This window comes from Haemaphysalis longicornis, unplaced genomic scaffold, assembly GCF_048455015.1.
Source record: "Haemaphysalis longicornis isolate Haplotype H1 unplaced genomic scaffold, Haemaphysalis longicornis Haplotype H1 scaffold_6, whole genome shotgun sequence".
NCBI lineage: Eukaryota > Metazoa > Arthropoda > Arachnida > Ixodida > Ixodidae > Haemaphysalis > Haemaphysalis longicornis.
Genome location: NW_027526407.1, coordinates 23,935,465 through 23,955,492, shown reverse-complemented (window position 1 = coordinate 23,955,492; position 20,028 = coordinate 23,935,465). Strand labels below are relative to the sequence as shown.

At 45.2% G+C, this 20,028-nt stretch overlaps 1 protein-coding gene across 2 annotated transcripts in view; it reads right to left on the bottom strand.

Annotated features, from left to right (window-relative positions):
• Positions 1-9,007: 9,007 nt before the first annotated feature.
• LOC144141433 (venom metalloproteinase antarease-like TtrivMP_A) overlaps positions 9,008-20,028 on the bottom strand; it is a 43,656-nt gene continuing 32,635 nt past the window's right edge. The window contains exons 10-13 of one of the 2 annotated variants that reach the window (XM_077672992.1): positions 19,505-19,672; positions 14,718-14,856; positions 11,174-11,296; positions 9,008-9,149 (exon numbers count right to left, since the gene is read on the bottom strand). In XM_077672992.1, the coding sequence (XP_077529118.1) occupies positions 9,072-9,149; positions 11,174-11,296; positions 14,718-14,856; positions 19,505-19,672 (508 nt within the window). In that variant the 3' untranslated portion in view covers positions 9,008-9,071. The remainder of the gene's footprint in view (positions 9,150-11,173; positions 11,297-14,717; positions 14,857-19,504; positions 19,673-20,028) is intronic. The other variant, XR_013316598.1, reaches the window with a different exon arrangement.

Sequence of the window (20,028 nt, the reverse complement as noted above, 5' to 3'; positions counted from 1 at the left end):
TTTGTTTGATTTTTACTGCTTTTATGATTACCTTTCCACGTATCCAGCCCATATAGGCGCTTTCCGCGTTTCTGTGGCATAAACTGGGATGAAGGGGGCTGGTTATAGGTGTTTTATCCGGTCACTTGAACAACGAAAGAAAACAGTTGGCCACCAACAGTGTTTCTTTGTCCATTTGGGTGCATTTCAGTACGTCACAGAACTCATAAATCTTCAACACTTTGCCTGAACGCTGGAAACAAAGTCAAGCTCTAACTACTGATCAGCTTTTCATCAATGTGCATTTCTGTCGGAAGAAATGGAAATTCAAGGTGTGCGAACGGTTTAAATTGGCACAATGGCCAGAAGTGGAAAAAAAATCTTGCAGACAAAAACAGAATGCGGAAAGGAAGATTTCTACTTATTTAAGTAGTAACTTGTTCGAGATTTTTTTTTGACCCAGCTATGGTCTCATTTCCAAAAAAATAATTACTTAGGTCGGGGAGTGGGGAGTGGTCATTGTTGTTCAGGCATAGAATTACAACTGCTATTTTTATAAATACAATGTTAGGTGAACCAGAGAAGCCTCATTGCTAGTCGTGAATGAGGCGTCGACCGTTTATATTTCACCAAAGTGGAAAGCTGCCCCTTCATAAGAGAATTTTTGTATGGAGACGGCAGTTGAGGTTCGATTATTCCTGGCAATTCTGCTGCCTAACCACGAGTTGGTTTACGTGCGCGAAAAAAATTATCGTATCTCTGGCACAAGGATGGCAGCATTGGAAAATGACAAGGTAACGCTTATAAAATAGCTTAAGCGCCGTTACCTTAAGCAGTATTGCAGAAAGGAGGTCGCAGAACAAATACCGGTCGGTAGATACAATGGCAATATTAGTAAACGTTTTGGGGACGCACTTTTTGTTATCTATGGTGACATTCATATTCAATCGAGGTGTTCATTTGTACGGTGTTTTTGTGCTCCTGACGTCTGTACAGAAGCTGTAGTGGTTAGCGCCATTACTGTGGTTTTTCTATCACAATAGGAACGGTTTATATAAGGTGTTGCGATTTGTCCGAGCAAGAGGCCGTATTGATCCCTAAACAGAACTCCGGTTTCGTTGTTGGGGAAACACGGCGAGGCTATTCCATTATTCAGCCGGCTATTAGAGCAGTGTTTCATTTCCGCTCTACCACAACATGGAAGTGCTTGTGCATTTGTCAATGAAATACATTTACGCGGATATGCGCTTCTGGCTAGGGGCAGCCGCAGTGCCCTGATATTTTGTCGAATAAACACCTCGCATGCGATTGATCGTCCTTGTATTTGCGCTAGTACATTCGCATGGGGAATAACTAATGAATCGGACTGCTTTGCTAGAATCATCTGACGGTCACTCAATTCTTGAGAGACTGCTATCTTCTTTGTAGGACAGCTCGCTGCCTGAGTGAGTTACTCCAAAGTGACGCGTGTGTCTGTTTTTGACTCCGAGTCAAAGTCAGCGCTATTTTCTAGCTCACACGCAGCGCGCATTTCCCTAAATGCCGTCCAACAGTAGCACGTGGGCATTACTGCTTGATCTGGGCGCGAACTATCTTCTGAATGCACATGGACACGTGAACGGGGGTTATCGTATCGACAGTGCTAGATCATTACTAATTGTGAGTATTCTAGTGGCTAATGAGCATGATATATTTTCACGCTCGGTATGTAGTGAAACAAAAACAGCGACGCAGTATCAGCTCAGCGTATTGAAGACCCACCCCTCCCCCCTCCATCACCCGCCCCAGTTTGCTTATGGACATCGTTTCGCAAATGTATAAGGTATCGCGGGTGTCGAAGTTGCTAAAAACCATTTCGCGGGCACCAAAGCCAGTATAGGAATCATCGCCCCACCACTTTATATATCAAGCAATGGAGTGGTTTTAGCCTAAGGTTCGAAAATTTTAGGTAACACACCAGTTGATCAATATTCCTTGAAAAGTACTGGGTGAAGAATGCCATAGAAAGCAATTTCTTGAAATAGCAATGAAAGAATAATATTATTTCTATGTTTTTATGTCTCATATGGTTCCTTCTTTATGGTGCAGCCGAAAATCTCAAGAATGCATAGGTCAATAAAGAACGGTTTAGGTTGAAGGTTTAATTTATCAGAAAAAAAACCCTTTTTAATATAGGTAAAGAATTATAATCCTTTTATAATAATGCACCGCAAAAGGTGCCCGATGAAAAGATTGGAGGAGGAGAAGGTTCAATAAATTAAAACTGGTGAAAGCCAACGGACGGGTTGTTATAACATTAGAAATTTCCTTAACCTTAGAAATTCTCAAGACGGCGCAACTATTTGCTAAATTGTGCCTTGAACTAAGTTTTTTCAGTTATCATTACATTTCAGAAAACTGACTTTGTGCTGAGGTTTAGTAAACAGGCTTAAACCTTGCTTGGAATGAATGTTGCTGTGGCTAAAATTGCGAAGTTAGTTAATATAAGGTTTGTAGAAGTTGCACGAATCTCTTTTTGTAGCAGGTAAACAAAATAATGTGTCTAGTAGTGTCTTCAAGACATCATCTAATGAAGAAGTCCTGCCGTCAGACCAGGAGTGGGGCTTTTGCACGCTGGAGCACTTCAGGGGATGGGGATTAATGAGTCCCCTGTTTGGCAGCCGGTTCATTTAAGGCATTTGGAGCGGATCTTTTAGAAAGGCTGAGGTCCAAATCTTCCTCTACATCTTTTACTATACATTTTTTATGTTGTAGGTCGGATTTCAAGCGGCTTTCCGGATCGCAGTGGCGTTCCCGTAATCGGGCTAATGTCTTTCTTTTGCGAATGTATTTGTGTTAATCTGACGTAGCATCATGACTGGCAAGCTTTTCTCAATTCTTATGCCTCAATTTGAACTCGTTTATGCTAAGGTTCGTTCGAGAGGCGGGCGTCATTCGTGCCCCGTGGAAACTCTAAAAATGTCCGACGCAGATGGTTCGGTCTCCTCGGAACATTCGTACGTTTTGTCAGCATTGCATTTCGTAATGGCATCCCTACATGCAGGCTTAGCTGTCATGCTTGAGACAATGATTTGATCCGCAACCAGTGTATTTATATTTCAGGTCCGCGCTGAGACTTGAAGACATTAGGTTTAACCTGTTCAAGATGAACAAAGTCAAGGTGCCCACGTATTTTAAAGTATGTTAGCCGATCATTGCTTGCTCATCAGCATGCGTGATGCTCATGGTGTGCGCAATGCCTCCCAGTACAAGGAAAGGTGAGTTCTTTTCTGCCTTTGCCTTAAAACGTTTATATAAAGATGCATTGAAACTCATGTTTTTCAAAATTTTGCTTCAGTAGATATAGCAGAGTGCGATGAGCTTGAAGGCGACCGTGGGAGCTATGACCGGTGGAACTTTCAAGCTGCACAGCGCCCGATTTCGGAACGGCGAATATAAGGATTGTGCTACCTTCTTCCCTTGTAGCTCGTTCATGGCTACAACCACTACCCCGCATGACTAACAAGTGGCCTTTTCTCTTTATTTGTGGGATTTTCTTGGCAATCATGTGTGCGCATCGTTGCCTCCTATGAGTAACACAGGAATGCGACCTGTTCGGCGTCACCTTTACCTATTTGTTGACGCGTAAACACAAAAAGGGCAAGCTGCGATTTTCTTGAAGAGGGGGGAAACTGCTCAGGGAACAGCTAATAGAGAGAAGTAAGCTACCCTGGTGGTTACCTTACCAAACAAACTCATGACGTAGCAAGGCCCTTAGTCTTGAGTTTCACAGCGAAGCTGTTTAAGGTTAAGTTTCATCCGTGCCTGGAGTTGCTCAAACCGCCGCGCAGCAAAGTGGGGGATGGAGAAAAGGCTAGGGAAGAAGTGTGCGGGAAATTGACAATGGCGCAACGAGCCCACGAGCAAGTTTTGGGAGGGCGCACTTCAAGAAAAGAATGGTTCTCGCGGTCGGCATCGAACAAGGTCCCTCGCATTGCAGAACCGGCGTCTATCTGAATGCGCCTTCATCGCATTCGGGGTGCTCAGGATTCCCTTTGGGTTTGAAGCGCGGGCGTTGTTTTGAACCATGGCTTAGTTGAAGTGGACAGATGTTCGGGTGGAGATGTGGTCGTAGGGGATTGACTACACCTAGCGATGGCGTAAGCTTTGACGTGAAGGTGTTCTCCTAGTTGAGCGAGACGGCGGGCTCTTGGCGGAACCAGCGTAAGATCCTCCGATATAATGGGAATACCTAAGAAAAGCAAAGTTTAACTAGTGGAAACCACTTACGCTGTTTCCTAAGTCTTCGCATCTGTATTGTGAAGATGGTCGAATCTTCTTGCTGCTCGCGAGATCACCTTCACCTTGATTGCGACTGCACATGTCTAGCGCCTGAATGTTCCCCTTTTTTGAAATAGTGTAAGGATTTTCTTTTTATTGCGAAACATGCTTGAGTTTTTTTTTTAAGAAATCCGAACGTGTTTTACAAAGCAAAATGGTCTTGCAGCCGCACGCTTCCCACATTTAACCTCTTAAAACTTAGAAAACGTTCTCTTTATCTCAGCACTGGAAAATAAAGAGCTCAAAGAACAAAGGGATGGGCCTGTTAGTAGACCCAATTGAAAATCGCTATACCCAGCCTCCAAAAAAGGGCGCATTCACAGAGGGACAGAAAATGCGCGAACACATTTCCTTCAACAGTGTTTATTGCCAGAGAAGGGCAGAGGCAACCAGAGCGTGCATGGGTGACCTTTAAGAAGTGGTAGACTAAAACACCGATTCATGACACGATTCGAGCAGCAGTGTTTTTTTTAAAGTACGCCACCCTTTAATCTGTAGCAGTGGCTAAGGTACCGCGAAACAGTCATAAACACGGTGTTTTGCATTTAGTTGGCTCAATCAGCTCGTTTGGATTGGCCCGCTCCCCTAACAAATATGTGAATGGTAGTGGGGCACGTGTCGGAGCCGGCATCGCACAACACGCCCGCCCCGCGCGCGAGCTCTCTCCGCCGAGCTCTGCGATGCGAGCGCCCTCACACGCCCGAGCGCGCTCCTCCTCTCCACTCACTCTCCGCTACTCCGCCCGAGCTCCGCGATGCGAGCGCCCTAACACGCCGAGCGTGCTCCTCCTCTCCCCTTGCCCTCCGCTACTCCCGCCCGAGCTACGACGTGCTCCGGTTGCTAGGCGCGCCACAGCTTTTGCTAGGCGCACGCCGACCAACGCACGACAACCCCCGACTAAGAAATGCATTCGCATTTAAAAATCCCCGGGTGGTCAAAATTAATTCGCAGCCCTCCACTACGGCGCGCCTCATCGCCTGCGCTGCGTTGGCGCGTTAAACCCTATAATCAAAACATAAAACGCTACTGATATAGCAGAGTACGATACGTGCGTCTGAGGTTGTCATAGCTTTTAATAAACGTTTTTCTCATGTTTGACTGATACAAGGAATAATAGAGAGGGGTTTTCCCTAATATAGCATGAGTATGAATGAGGAAAAAACGTTTTATTGCCGTTTTTGATTCCGTTCTATTGGAGATTTCCTAAGTGAGGCATTTTTTCCGACAACATAAGGTGTTTCTTTTGTATAATGTTAGATCCCTTAATATGTAAAGTTAGTTTCTCTGGTTGAAATGTCTGTTCGTTGCAATTTACACAGCACATTTAGAGCAAGCATCGAAAATGTGGCGAATATATTCCGTCACTATTTTGTTGCTACCTTAAGTGAAGCTTGACACTTTGGCTGTAACACAAATTGCCCTGACTTAACGTACCTGTAAGTTCATCGTTTGCGAACTACATTTAGTCTAAACGGTGTTATCTGTCGCATGATGATCTTTTCCTCGATTATAAAAAGCTAGAATATATACGGAGGTTTCTTAACAATGAGGGGCGGAACATTGCAAAAGTGCAAGCTGGTGCATTCGGGCCGAAGATTCAACAGAATATTTACACGTGTGCTCTGATCACACGCCTTTCAAGATTCCCGTAAAGGATGTGAGAAGCCTGTCAACCAAGACTGCGCGTGATCGGAAATTGAATATGCGGCTGCTCCTAAACATCCACAGTACAACATATGCAAAGAGTAGCGCGTACTCGCTTGTGCACTACTTCACGCAGTTACAATGCTTCAATAAATAGGCCATGAAGCAATCGATTCGAAGGTGCGTGTCATAAAAAAATGGTCGCCATCTCGCCCAGCGACAGTGGATGTCCTGAAAACCTGTTGTAAATATTACAAATGGTGGTGGAAGAGGGTACGAGATGTTTCTCGTCGTCTCCGCGGGCTTGTCGCTTGCGCTCGGCTAGTGTCACCCGATAAGGGTACAGAGTATCAATACTCTTTTCTTCTACTGTTCCGTGCCGCCGCCATAATCATTGGTCAGTTCGAATTACGTGACGTTTGTTTACACTGCGACGGTTCATGGGTGATTTTGTTGTTTATGCGCGCGACTGACGTCGTTCCGAATGCGAATCAAAGATGTGTAACAGTATTTCAGCAGCAGAAGTCTGCCATAGATGAGAAAAATGCTGGATCTCGCCTAGCCTGACAGGTGCGCACAGCGTCTTGGGCAAGAACTGCTAGTCCTGCCTAGCCTTCGAAGATAATCTGCAAATAAAATGTTTACCAGGCACACATGGTGGGGGTCACATGGTTCACAGTCGCCCTATAACCAATAATGCGGTTTAGATGCTTGCTTTGTGTCTTCCTCAAACAAATTCTGAGCGCTATGCTGTATGCCCGATTAGCCCCACGCATGCCCTTGGCGTCTTAGGCCGTGGAGCTTCAGCGTTTTTACCCATGCAAATCATTCCTGCCACGGCGCTGAAATCGTTTGGGAGTGGAATTATACACCTTTACCGTAAAATGCGCGTGTTGGTGCGTCAAGCCGTGAAAATTTTTGCAGCACCTAACAAGCGCCGCTAGACAACACCACCATCATTCTTATCATCAAAAAGGACAACTTTATTGAATGGTTCTGAGTAATAATGCAATACTGTCACCGATAGCTGAATGCTAGTGTCTGGAGGGCGATGATTTTTAATTTGGAGTTATAGAGGATATAGAGCAGAGCCACAGAGTTGTCAACAACGAGCAAGGCAACGCTTTGCTAGGCAACGGATATAAAAGCTAGAATGTGGCGTTGCAGGTGCGAACCTTCAAGGTTGGTCGTCTTCTAGCGTGCATAGCCTAGCGGCGGTTTCACGTTCGAGTGCTACCAAGTGCTACAGCCTTGAAAAAAACACTTTCATTTTTCAGCCACGGCCAACTTGAATGAGAACGCGCGAACATCGATCAGTGGGCTTTTCACATTGCATAGCGGCCATTTTCATAACATTGGAGATAAAGGATTGCGCTTCTTTGTCCTCTCGTAGTCTCGTGCGTCGTACAGCTATGGATGCAACTAGTAGCATGGCGTTGCTGCTTGTTTTGTTGTCAGTCAAGCGATGAAATTCGTATTGATCGCGAAAGTAAATGTTCTAGCCTGGCACATTGCCTTCGATGTGACATAAATATCGGCTGCAAAGCGGCAAGTCCTACGGTGTGAGGTTATCGGCGCAGATGCACCAGGAAAAATATTTTTACGTGGTGGGTGAAAAACGGCACTGACCATAGGAAACAATGACGGGTTGATTTTTTTTCTTGGCTGCCATCTTGCGTGAGCACTGCTGTGTTCAACGGGTGCGTCATTTATTTGCAAACGGGTCAGCATGGTGCTTTTCCCACTAGTCCACATATTCTCGGGCATATTCCTCCGGTCGAGGAATACCGTCCGGAGTGAGGCTGTGGTGAAATGATGAGTAGTGAGGAAGGTTAGCGATACTAGGAGCGTGGACTGTAACGCGCGTGACACAACGAACGGCAGTGATTGCAGGGGTGAGGCCTCGTCATGCAACAGCGATGTCCTCAACGAAACGACGAAGCGCATTGAGTACTCGGAACAACGTCGGAGGAGACAGCGGGGCCAGTCCGTCTTCTTCTGGTGTGGTCTTGTTAACTTTTCACGGCTCGTCTTGCGTGGCTCACCGCGGGCTGGAGGCAAGAGGCTGGAGACAACGTTGAGGGCAGGTCGCTGCAGGGCTGGAGCTGCGCGATAAGGCCTGTGTACTCTCGACGTGGTGTTAAGCAGAGACGGCGGGAAGTTGCGGGTAGGATGATGGTGACCCTGCACGCTCCGCCATACATGTTACATAGCGGACTGTACAAGTGACACGAACAACGACAGACGTTAATGAGATAAATTTAATGGATGTCAGTGATCTTCGCTCGAGCACCGCTGTGCGCGTGAGAATTATTCTGTGCGTAATATTCTACATCTCAAGGCAACATGTGCGAAATGGTGGTCTTTTGATGGGGGCCAAAAATGGAATTTTCTTTAAAATAATTAGGGCAACTATTCAATTGACGGAAGGATAATAATTGCGTCCTTAAAAGTGGTGGCTGAAATGACACAACCTACTGTCATTTGAACTAGACGTTTTCCTTGTGCAACGACCTACTTTTAAAGGCGCTATAGAAAGCTCATTTTGGAACTAATCGAGCATAAAAATACACTGTAACTTCTATGTACGCACTCTTTCACTGCGTATACCTGTCCTCACTACTCCTCTTTTAGAGAGTTACTGTGCGTGCAGAACTGCCATAACCAATACAGCTTTTTTCTTTACCCCCTTGTAGCCACGAAGGGATGAAACCCCCGTTACAGACAAATGAAGTCGTGAGAATGATGTAGACCCTTCCGCTGGCAAGACAGGTGTTGGGAAGGAAGATGCTGCGGCAGTTCAAAATTTGGTGGTCTTCAAGGTAGTTAAATCCCAGCTGTTGGTTTAACTTGAATCAGAAACAGAAGAACCAGCCAATGGTTGGGACAGTTGTCAGGTTTCCTCCAAGGTGTATGGGAACAGGCGTTCGCAACACTTTCTTTTGGTGGTCTGTGAAACACTACAGGACGTGTGTACAAGCGGAAGGCAAGAATCTGACATACGTGTGTACAAAGGGAAGCGAAGAATCTGACACAGACACAAACATTTCTGCAACAGCTGGTTTTATTTGCATGACGTCGTCGAGGTTGAATACCTATTTTCTTGTTCCGCACTTTTACTGTGGCAGTTAGGCCCTAGTGTACGATGGCCGTCTGGGTTTAGTTGGCAGCATATTTTCGTGTAGGCACCTTCCCCTAAAGCATTTCTGAAATGATAAAAAATAACGGTGGGTAAGTGTTTCGTCTTCGAGGGCCTTTGCAGACAAAATATGCCATTTACTGTAGCGTTCAATTTAAAACGTAACACTCATTCCAGCCTGTGGCAATTGTTGGGCATCATTATTGGCTGATTCTTCAGTACTGACGGAAGAAAAGAGGTCGAGTGTGTTCAATTATTAGTTAAAACTTCGTGTGGTAGGTGCATAGCTTCGAAAGAAAGCGGCAGCGCAACAGACGGAACAGGGCCAGAAGTCGTCACGCATTTGCGATTAGACTGCATCTTACTAGCGAAAGAGAGACGCAAACGAAGAAGTACACAGGACACTCGCTAGCGAGTGTCCTGTGTACTTTTTTTTGTCTGCGTGTGTTTTTGAAAGAAAATTGAAAGAAAGAATGAAAGAAAACGATACCTTTCATCATGAATAGTAATCTACTCAAAAGAAATTTTGTGCAGAGAAATGTACGTATATTCGCAGTATTTAGTGATATTTGTCTGAACACTACGTTAAGGCTTTCTGAACACTGAACACGGCTTTAACAGTGAGTACCATCAATGAAAATTGCATTCTCGACACGCGACACCATTTGGACGAACTCCAGTCCACTTCACTGTATTTAGGTGCAGTATTGCCGCAGCAAGCTGCTAGTAGAAAGGGCTTCGCGAAACGTCAGGCGAAGATTGCTACAGTCGTGAAAGCATCACAGCCAGTATGCCCGAAACTGCTCGCAGGCCCTTGATCACGTGTCAATCAGCTGCAAAATAGGCGCGCTGCAAAAGTAGGCTGGCCAAAGGCGCAGACTGCTGCTGGTGCGTTTCACGGAAGCGCGTTGGCGGGCGTTTGATGACCGATCGCGCGTGATCAGAGTTCAATATCTTTATTGTTTAGTTCCTTATGAGAGTACATTTTACAGGCATAATGGCAGAAGAGTTTTTGAGAGTTCGTGATAAGGCATAATTTCGTCTATCCTTTTTCGGTATATTCGGGTTTGACTGTAATATACTTGGTCACTGCTCTTTCAGTAATCTTGGACCACCCGATAAAAATGCTGGATGAGCATATTCGCTAAGGCGGGAGTAAAAATAATTACGTTTGCCTTCATTACGTTGATATTCGCGTCTTGCACTTATATTGTAGTATTTTGTGTCATATTTCCACGGTTACATAATACCGCGTTGTTCTGAGTTAGCTAAATACCCATCCGGTTCACCGCACTGCCTGGCAATAGGATACCCTGTGACGTAATAAACGAAGCGTTAAAATAGGTGAATAGAAAACATATACAAATATAAGAAGGTACGTAGGAGGCAGGTGAGTAGGTTGATTGGTGAGGCAGCTAGATTGGTGGGTGGGTAGGTGGGTAGGTAGGCAGGCAAGTAGGTAGGTAGGCAGGTAGGTAGGTAGGTAAGTAGGCAGGCAGGCAGGTAGGTAGGTAGGTAGGTAGATAGGTAGGTAGGTAAGTGGGTAGGTAGGGAGGTGGGTGGGTAGGCAGGCAGACAGACAGACAGACTGACAGACAGGCAGGTAGTCAGGCAGGCAGGCAGGCAGGCAGGCAGGTAGTTGGCAGGTAGATAGACAAGCAGGCAGGCAGGCCAGTAACTTGAGTGCGTGGGTGGGTGGGCGGGAAGTAGGTTCGTAGGTGGACGGACGGACAGACAGGCACACAGGCAGATAGACCGAGAGACAGACAGACAAGATAGATAGATAGATAGATAGATAGATAGATAGATAGATAGATAGATAGATAGATAGATAGATAGATAGATAGATAGATAGATAGATAGATAGATAGATAGATAGATAGATAGATAGATAGATAGATAGAGATGGACAGACGGACGGGCAGACAGGCAGACAGACAGACATACAGACAGACAGATGAAGGTATACAGATAGATAGCCATACCGAAGAATAGGCAGAAAAAGATGGAAAAATAGGCCGATGCATATACAAACTCAAATGCACACACAAATAATAACAGAAAAATGAATAAATTGTTAGTACAGCGTACCTTCCACCCTCCGCAGGACATTCCATCAAGCATTATTTTGACACTGCACGCTGGTGCAAAGGATCTACCGTGCCGAACAAGCTTGCAGCACTTCAGCTTGCAATGGCTGCTCAAAATGTCACTCTGAAAAATAAGTATTTGTTTGTTGTAATTGGTAATAGAAATGGCAGTTGTACTTTTTCACAATAGGCTGCGCAACGCCTGCTCAGTGACTCAGGTCTCTCTGCGGGTGACACACACTCTCAGCTCACACCTTGCAAGAAAAAATTTCATCATAGCATGTCCGGCCCATGTAAGGGATGTTTCAACGAGTGGTTCGCGAACGCATTTTGGGATACGTCTATGAAAGTTAAACCTGCACATGCACGAATTGTTAAAAAATCGAAATCCTATTATGAAAGCTTGCGAAAAAATCTACCTTGATTTATTGTATCGAAATTAAAATTGGGAACACTAACCGCCCACGACTAATCATAAGTATGACATCTGAGTAATATTTGGAATGTTTAACCTAAGTGTTTCACGTTTCTGATTTTAATGAACCATTACATCCCCGGAAACAATCTAGAAATCCAGCTCCGGAAGGTGGACCACAAGTACCGCGGGTGTGCGTACGCTTCACTGTTTCTCTGCGGCCTGATCACCTCTACGCCCCCTACGGCGTTTTAGCTACTAAAGTAAAAACCAGAGAATACAGTGATCCAAAAATTAGTTGACACCATTGTGTGCGCACATTTCACAAAGCGTCCTGGTGGTAGTTATTTTCAAACCTTTCCCGCCTTTCTTTCGTAGTGTGCCTGATCGATGTAAATCCGAGGTTTGTTCTCATTGTCCTTTCCTCTCATTCCCTTTGTAACCTTTTGATATAAAAATATTGGCTTCGCAAGTCAAGGTTACTGAAACTGCCTGAAAACAGCACTGGGTGTTTCGACAAGCACAGACTTACCATAGTCGTGTACTCAAATGTGTTAACAAAAATTCTGTATTATGTGCAATCTCTCTTGAAAGTTCAGCAAGATTTGTTGATGGGCTAGTTGGTCTGATACTTCAAAAGCCCTGAGGATTGCGCAGAAAGACGACACACATAGGGAAGACAACCGGACGAGAGCATGCCTTCCCTATGTGCGTCGTCCTTCTGCAATCCTCGTGGCTTTTGAACTCTCTTGAAAGGCTACATTTTTAGTTAGTAGAAAATATGCTTCCATTTTCCATAGTGTCTTTTTGAGATTTGGTTATGCTGATTTTATAAAGTGCCTATTTCAATATGCAACAAAATAGGCCATTATAATGATTTTTTCGCATAATAATTTAGTTTATCCCATAAGGCAAAATATTTTAAAAATGTCCACACAATTATTTTATACAAAATGTGGCATGTGTTGCTTCTAGAGAAGCGCAATTTGCGGACCTGTGCTGAAATTCGGAAAGAACACGCTGCCACTCACTACTGAATTGTGTGCAAAACCTATGCATTCACGTTGTCAACATCTAAGTGATGTCATACCATTGACACCTCGGGGGCAGTATTTGTGAACGTCGTAACACAAAAAAAACATGTTTATCTTCAGGAGAGATGCGTACAAGGATCTCCTAAAACTTGTTAAGAACGAAATGACAACTTGTCTTGACAGCCTACCACCCTATGATCTGAAGCCAAAGAGTACCACTGTTGTTTTGCAGCCTTTGGCGCCATTCGCCGGTTGGAGTAGAGTTTTTACTTTCTGCCATCTTCCCACTTTTCACACTAGCATTTGGGAACAACGCAAAATAGCAGGCACTAGAGAAGGCAAAGAGAAAAAAAAATTGGCTCCAATTCACGCTTTGAATGTGGTTGGACTGCGAAGCTGTAAACGAAACCCACAATGGTTACCCATGCGGCGTCACTTGAATTCACACACGTGGCAGCCACTCACTGCTACGACCCATTACGCTCTTCGCCTCCCTGTCTCACTTCTCTTTTGATAAATTGAACGGAGGTTTGTAGGGTGCAATTCAAATTTACCGCCTTCGTGGTGCCCGCGTGCCCCCTGTCTGCCACCTCGCGACCGGGAGTACTGTTTTTTTTTTTTGGTTTCCTGCGCAGTTTGGGACGTGCCCTTTGTGGCGGCCACTTTTACCGTCCTTTGAAGGGTGAGGACGAGGGGACGCACGTGCGTCTTTGGCGTAAACTCTCTCATTGCTCCCCCCCACCCCCTCGAGTTCAAGGCGTCGCCACCATAAGCGCCCCTCCTTTCCCCAAACCATATATACCGTCTTCCTTCTCCTGCTACACGCCTGGGCGTAGCTTAGTCGGTAAAACGACGGGCTCACTCTTTCCTTCTCTTCGCCGGCCCAGGTTCGATCCCTGGCGGTGCCAGCATCTTATTTTTGTAGCCGGGGTGTAGCTAGTAGCCAGCAGTAGCCTGGGCTGTATGCTTGTGCAACCAGTGGTAGCTTGGGAGTTTTCAGCTGATTCGCACACTAAAAGTTCCTTGTCTAACAAGAGGTATACTGCTTCGTAGTAAGAAGCAGGACAAGCTCACACCTACGAGATTTTACAGAAAACAGCCCACACTTTTTATACGCTGAGATTGTGGGTTCTTGGCCCCGTGTGTTGACATCAGCCAGTCATCTACTAACACTCCCCACAACGGAACCACGTTAACGACAAGCCAGTGAAACCAACAGAAGAGTCAGACCTGGCTGGGCATCGTCACACGTGCTGGTGTTTTTAGTTTCTCTGCGAAGCAATCGCCTGGTATGAACACTACCACCAGACAACAAAAAAGTTGTCGGAGGGGTTGTGGTCAGCATTCTTGGGAGAAATTTTAGCGAGGCATCGCTACCCCTATACGCGAATGAAGGAGAATGAAGGGTTTATGACTGCCGTTTTTTTAGCGGGTGGTTTGTGTCGAGTGTTGAAATTAATGCTTTTTTAAGCCGGCTGTGTGGTTGCTTACTGTTAGTATGTCATCGGCTGATGGGAACACGCGCTGTATAGATAAACTATGGTGCTTTCAGTAAAACAGGTCGTAATTAATCCCATGCCCTGTTTATTTTGTTTCGCCTTGTCCCCCTGGGTTGTTTTTCGCTGTTCACCACCATGCCTGTAACCAAACTCGCTGATTTCGCTGCCATACTGATCACACTCATTGTTAAAAATTGAATAATTTGCACCTTTAAAATTATATAATGTAGAAAACCAACGCTGATTTCAGCTGCTAATTAACTTATTCCTATAAATAGCTTTCTTGCATTTTTATACATGCAAATCTGCAAATACACTGAGGCATACTCTCCAATATATATGAAGTTTAAGGAAACTGATTAGTTAGCCCGTGAGCAAGTTTTTGTTGCTTTTATGATAATCGTACATTTTAAAGTTCTACTCTCTCTGGGCCTACTTGCTATTGAACCCACGCAACGTACGTTGGTACCTTAGAAGGTAAAAATGAGCGTACAATATTCACAACATAACGAAGAGTTCATGTCAAATCGTGCTAAACTCGGTCAAGATCTGCCTTGGTTTAAAGTTTTCTTTTGCCGGAAGAATTATACTACTTACGGTGTTCGCATACATATTTCTAAATCTTGGATACAAATATTGGCAGTACTGCTTTGTAGACAGAAGCTGTCCCGGGTAGATGTTATGTATGGCATAGGCCTTCTTCGACACCACTTCCAAACAGTGGGAACTCTGTAGCCTATTTTCGAAGGAAAAAATCGTCACTTTTTTTATTGTGATAAAAATAGGTTATAGACCACAATTTCTGTATTTGTCGTCACACGCACAATAAGATCGAGCGCTTAAGAACTCCAAAGGTCGTCACAGTTTTTGTACCCGTCCCCCACAGGTGTTTCTCACCCCGTTGAGTAATGTGATACAAGCCAGACAACAAGCTCGAGGGCAAAAACTCCTTCTCTTAGGTTACTTCAATGCTCCTAATGTATGCTGGGGCTATCGCGTAACCACCAAAAAGGAACCAGACATGCACAACATAGCGCAGCAATATCAGCTAATTCTCTGGAATGACCTAACCACCCCACCCAGAATAGGAAATAGTGTATCCAGGGACACAATCCCTGGTCTCACCTTCTCTTATAACATCAGAAACCTGGAGGGGCTAAGACTATATGAGACGTTAGGCTGCGATCAGTAAATAATACAATCTGTTGTTGCCCTTTACAAAACCCCGGAACAACTTGGAAAAGGAAAGATTCTTGACTGGAATGCATTCCGTGAGGAAACCCAACCGTCCAACTTCGATTCAACCGAGAAATTATCGGATGGATTTGTCCAATTGGTTTACAAGCAAACCAAAACAATTCAGCTTACCGCCGATAACCCTGACACTGATCTGCACCTCCTACACATATGGGAGGCTCGCAGAAGCGTGGTCCAGAGGTGGAAAAAAAGAAAAAGCAACTGTGCCCTAAAGCTCCCCATAGCTTAATTTACTGTCGAGGCCACCGAATATGCGCATCATCTCAGTAGACAGAATTGGAACCAATTTTGCAACGAACTACAATGAACGCTGAGCAACCGACAAACTTGGGACATTCTCAAAAAGCTTATCGGCAATACAGAAACGAAGGCTGCCAGAACACACCATATACGCCGTCTCACTCACCAATACCAAGCGTACGACCAACAATTACTCAGAGACCTGGCTGACCGTTACATAGGTCTCATCCCCGCCACCCCGCGTCTGCTCCCCGCTTACGCTGGTAAGCCCACTCCAGAGTGCGACAGCCCCTTTACGGATACGAAATTAACCGCAGCTATTCAGAACCTGACAAAAAAAAAAACAACGCCAGGTCACGACAAAATCAACAAGACACTTAGGAACCTGGATTCTGATGCCATTGATTGGTTACAGCAATACATCAACGAGCAATGGGAAAATTTCTCCCACCTCCCCTCGCGGGAACCCCTGTGTAGATGCGACGCATAGGGGGTTCCGTTGTTGTTTCCGTTAGGTTGATTCTCCCATCGCGTGAAACGTGCCGTGAACCCCCTGCTGCGGCTATGGAGCAACGTGGCGCGGCTATGACGCAACACAATCCAACACAATCCACTTTAATCCAATCCAATCCAAATCCATCCAATCCTATCCAAGCCAAGCCAAGCCAAGCCAAGCCAAGCCAATCCAATCGAATCCAATCCAATGCCCCTGGCGAGAGAGTGTTCGCTATCCGAGAGGGGGGGGGGTGAGCGGCTGAGAGCGCAGCTCGCGCGGCGAGGAGAATGGGGGAGGGGTGTGGACGGACAACAACAGCGCCGTATGGAGGGACAAGGCGAGTGAATGAGATGCAGTCGCATCTAAAAGGGTCAAGTACCCGGTTTCAGGAAACATGCCGACATAAGCTTAACTCCCAAACATAGAAAACCCACAAATTTCGGAAACATACGTCCTATTTTTGTTGCATAATACGTAGGCAAGTTATATATGAACGTTTTGTGACCAATAGGCTTTCCCCTTACCTCGAAAGCAATAATCACTGGCCTCACAGAATGTATGGCTTTCGCTAACCGCTCTCTACTCAACATATACTCCTGCAAATTAAAAAAACACATCCTGGACAATCTAAGCAGTCAGCACAAAGGCGTCATTTTTGCCCTTGGCGTCCAAGGGGCCTTTCACAACGCCACACGCCATGCTATATCAGAAGGCCTACAGTCAACCCACTTCGGCGAGCGGACATGCAACTTCGTGCAAAATTTGTTTACAGACCGAACAGGGGCAGTTGGCGTCCCTGAACCCGAGAACAGACGAACTCCCGACACCACAGAAAGGAACACCCCATGCCTTTGTCATGTCACCAATACTTTTCAATTTGCCAATAAAAGACCTTCCAGCACAGTTGAATAATATCCCAGCCATCAGTCACGGTATCGACGCCGATGATATTACAATATGGGCGCTCCGGGCTCTGCCGGCACGGAGCAAGTCGCCTTGCAAAACGCAATTCAAACCACCGAACAGTACCCTCGCCGAAGTTGCCTGCAGTGCTCTCCAGTTAAATCCGAATAACTGCTCCTTAAAGACGAATCAGAGGTCGATCCCCAGCGCCAATTCCTGATATGGAACTTGGAATCAACAAGGCTCCAAACCCACAGGTCAAAAATGTCTGCCTACCAGGACTTACGCTAAAGCAAGATGAAGCGGGCATGGCAACGCTCCATAACATGCAAACCACAATTGATCAAGTTGTACATCACATACGCCGTATCACAAATCGTCGACGTGGCCTCAAAGAACAGGACAGCATTAAAATTCTGGAATCTTTATAACGAGTAGAATTTTGTATGGAACACCATATCTAGCCCTAAAAAAAAACAAAAAGAAAAACCTTAATATATTGATCCGAAAGGCCTAGAAGCTTTTTTGTCGTTTTACCCCTCACTGCTTCTACAGAAAAATTATTGCAATTAGGCCTGAACAACACTTGGGAGGAATTGGCTGAACCCCAACAAAACTAGCCAAATGGAAAGCCTAAAATTCACCAAGACGGGAGGACACACCATACAAAAACTGGGTTGTGAAGTCCCGAAAGACAATAACGCTAAACAACGCATTTCTCTACTAGTTAGAGAGAGCATCACTGTCGCCTCGGTACCAAGAAACATGCATCCGATCAACAACAATTCACGACGCAAGGCAAGCGTTCAAGCTCTTCCAAGTGCATACGGGAAATGGCCCGAAAGTTTGGTACGCAGACGCATCACTGACACCAGTGGATCAGCCAACCTCGTCAGCATACACAATAATTATGGACTGGAGCTAGATTCTGCTTCTATACCTACCAAGTACATTGACACCGCCGAAAGAGCAGTTAAGCTAAGCTAACAGGTTTTAAGGGGCTAAGCTAATAGCTTTTAATAAAAGTTTTTTCCTCCTCCTTCGCCATGTTGTCACATGCAATAGACGTTCTGTGGTGTTGTAGGTAGGGACGTTTGTTATTAACGCAATTATAAATAATCAAAGCACGCATCGGTACGCGACAATAAGTACACTGTACAAAATTCAACGTAGCCTATTTAGGAGTACCTGTACGCTCGTCGTGCAGGATACTATGCTTTATTGGTTGGGAAATGGAATACCCGAGGCCAAGGTTTAAATACTCTCGCTTCATTGTATGTCTCATCATGCCATAAGTGCCGTTATCTAAAGCAAAAGTTAGTACGTTGAATCAGGCTGCCGCTATCTGCACGTTTTCTTGTTTCTTGGTTACAGTCCGCCTGCCTAGATGGAGCAGCGATACCTCTCAAAGACCGCATTTCCTGTTTGCTTCTGAGCGGACTATACCGGTCGTATTTGTATCATGGGTGATAGTAATTGTTTCATAAAATAGTGGGAATGAATTGACAAAGAGGGCAACGTAGGGGGCAGTGTCGCTTATGCCAGTTGGCCAGCGTCGTGTTAGAAATGCCCAACGTGCCCGAAGGCTGTGTTTCCGTTTGTTCGTAATTTGCACTGTTAATTTCGGCCTTACAAAGAATATACACTAAATGTAAGCGCTGATAGCTCGTTCTTCAAGCGTATAATCCCGGTTTATTAGCTTTGGATATTGTCGGCCTCAGTAAATAGCACCATGTAGGTCTAAATACGTCATATGTTCTGTGCGGGAAAGTAGTTGGGGAGCGTTACGCCTATCCTCTGTTATCAATATCAGCCAATCTTTTCAATAATACAATCTCGAATTCTGTGTTGATGTCTCCTTTAAGGGTGCCTACCATTGGCCACACCAATATAAACTGAGGCAATTTAGTTCAAGAACATCTCAGCGACACAACAACGAGTTTTAAACGCTATTCCGAAAGCTGTTATTCTCTAGCATCCACACGTACTCCTACGAGCTGTAACTGTTCGGTACTTACGCCACCTCTCAATACCTAATGCAGTCGAAAGTGAGAGGCTGATAGAAAAGTGGCGATAATTGGCGGCACTTCCGGCTTTAAATAAAGCGAGGGGCTCTCTGTTCAAGCACGAGACGATGATGTAACTGGGCTTGGGAGTCGGTGAAAACTCCCGTGCGGTTTTGAAAATTCTGAGGCTGTGCCGACGCGTACATAATATGCGGCACTTTGAAAAGGTTCCACCGCACACTCAAAAAGATATGGCACAGGGGTCACTTCTCAAACAAAGCACTGTTACAAATAAGCATCATTGTGTTATTTCTGGGGACTTTTCCAAGTAAACAATCTTATAATACTGTGGTGTTCCAGCACAAAAGTTTTATCGGTTTGAGGAAACGAAAGTGAAACATTTTAGGCAATTTGCCTAGAAACAATTTGCCTAGTACTGAAGGCATGAAATTATGTTGTTTGTACGAAAACGTGTAAAATACCCGAGGACATGCTTGATTTGCTTTTGGCTACAGTTTGAAAGTCGGTATCTCTTTTCGCCTCCATCATGATAGCTCATTAGATAACCTTGTTTCTCGGGGCAAGCATAAGAGTCGGGGTGGTCTTGTATCTCCCAGTGTCCGCTACTTCCATCATGTGTTGCGCCAAGTCTGCAAAGGAAGAAAATAATGCTTTCAGAATAGCGTAAATTTTAGTTGCCGTTCAGTTGTATTGCCAAATATTCACATGTTAAGGTAAAGCGATAGAAATTACTACGTGTCACAAAACGTTTGACGGGTTGTTTGGGAGCGCCAACAATCACATATCGTAGGAAACCGTCGTCCGAACCCTTCGATAGGCTTTAATGTTTGTATACACATTGTGATGAGGCTGTTTGGGAGGCTGTTGGGCTTTGGACTGAGCTGATGAGCATGTGTCGCTATCTGTGCTGGCCATGTACCAGACAGATCAACTGATGAACGCTGAGCAGCTAGGAGAAGTTGACGACGCTCGGACTCGGCTAGGC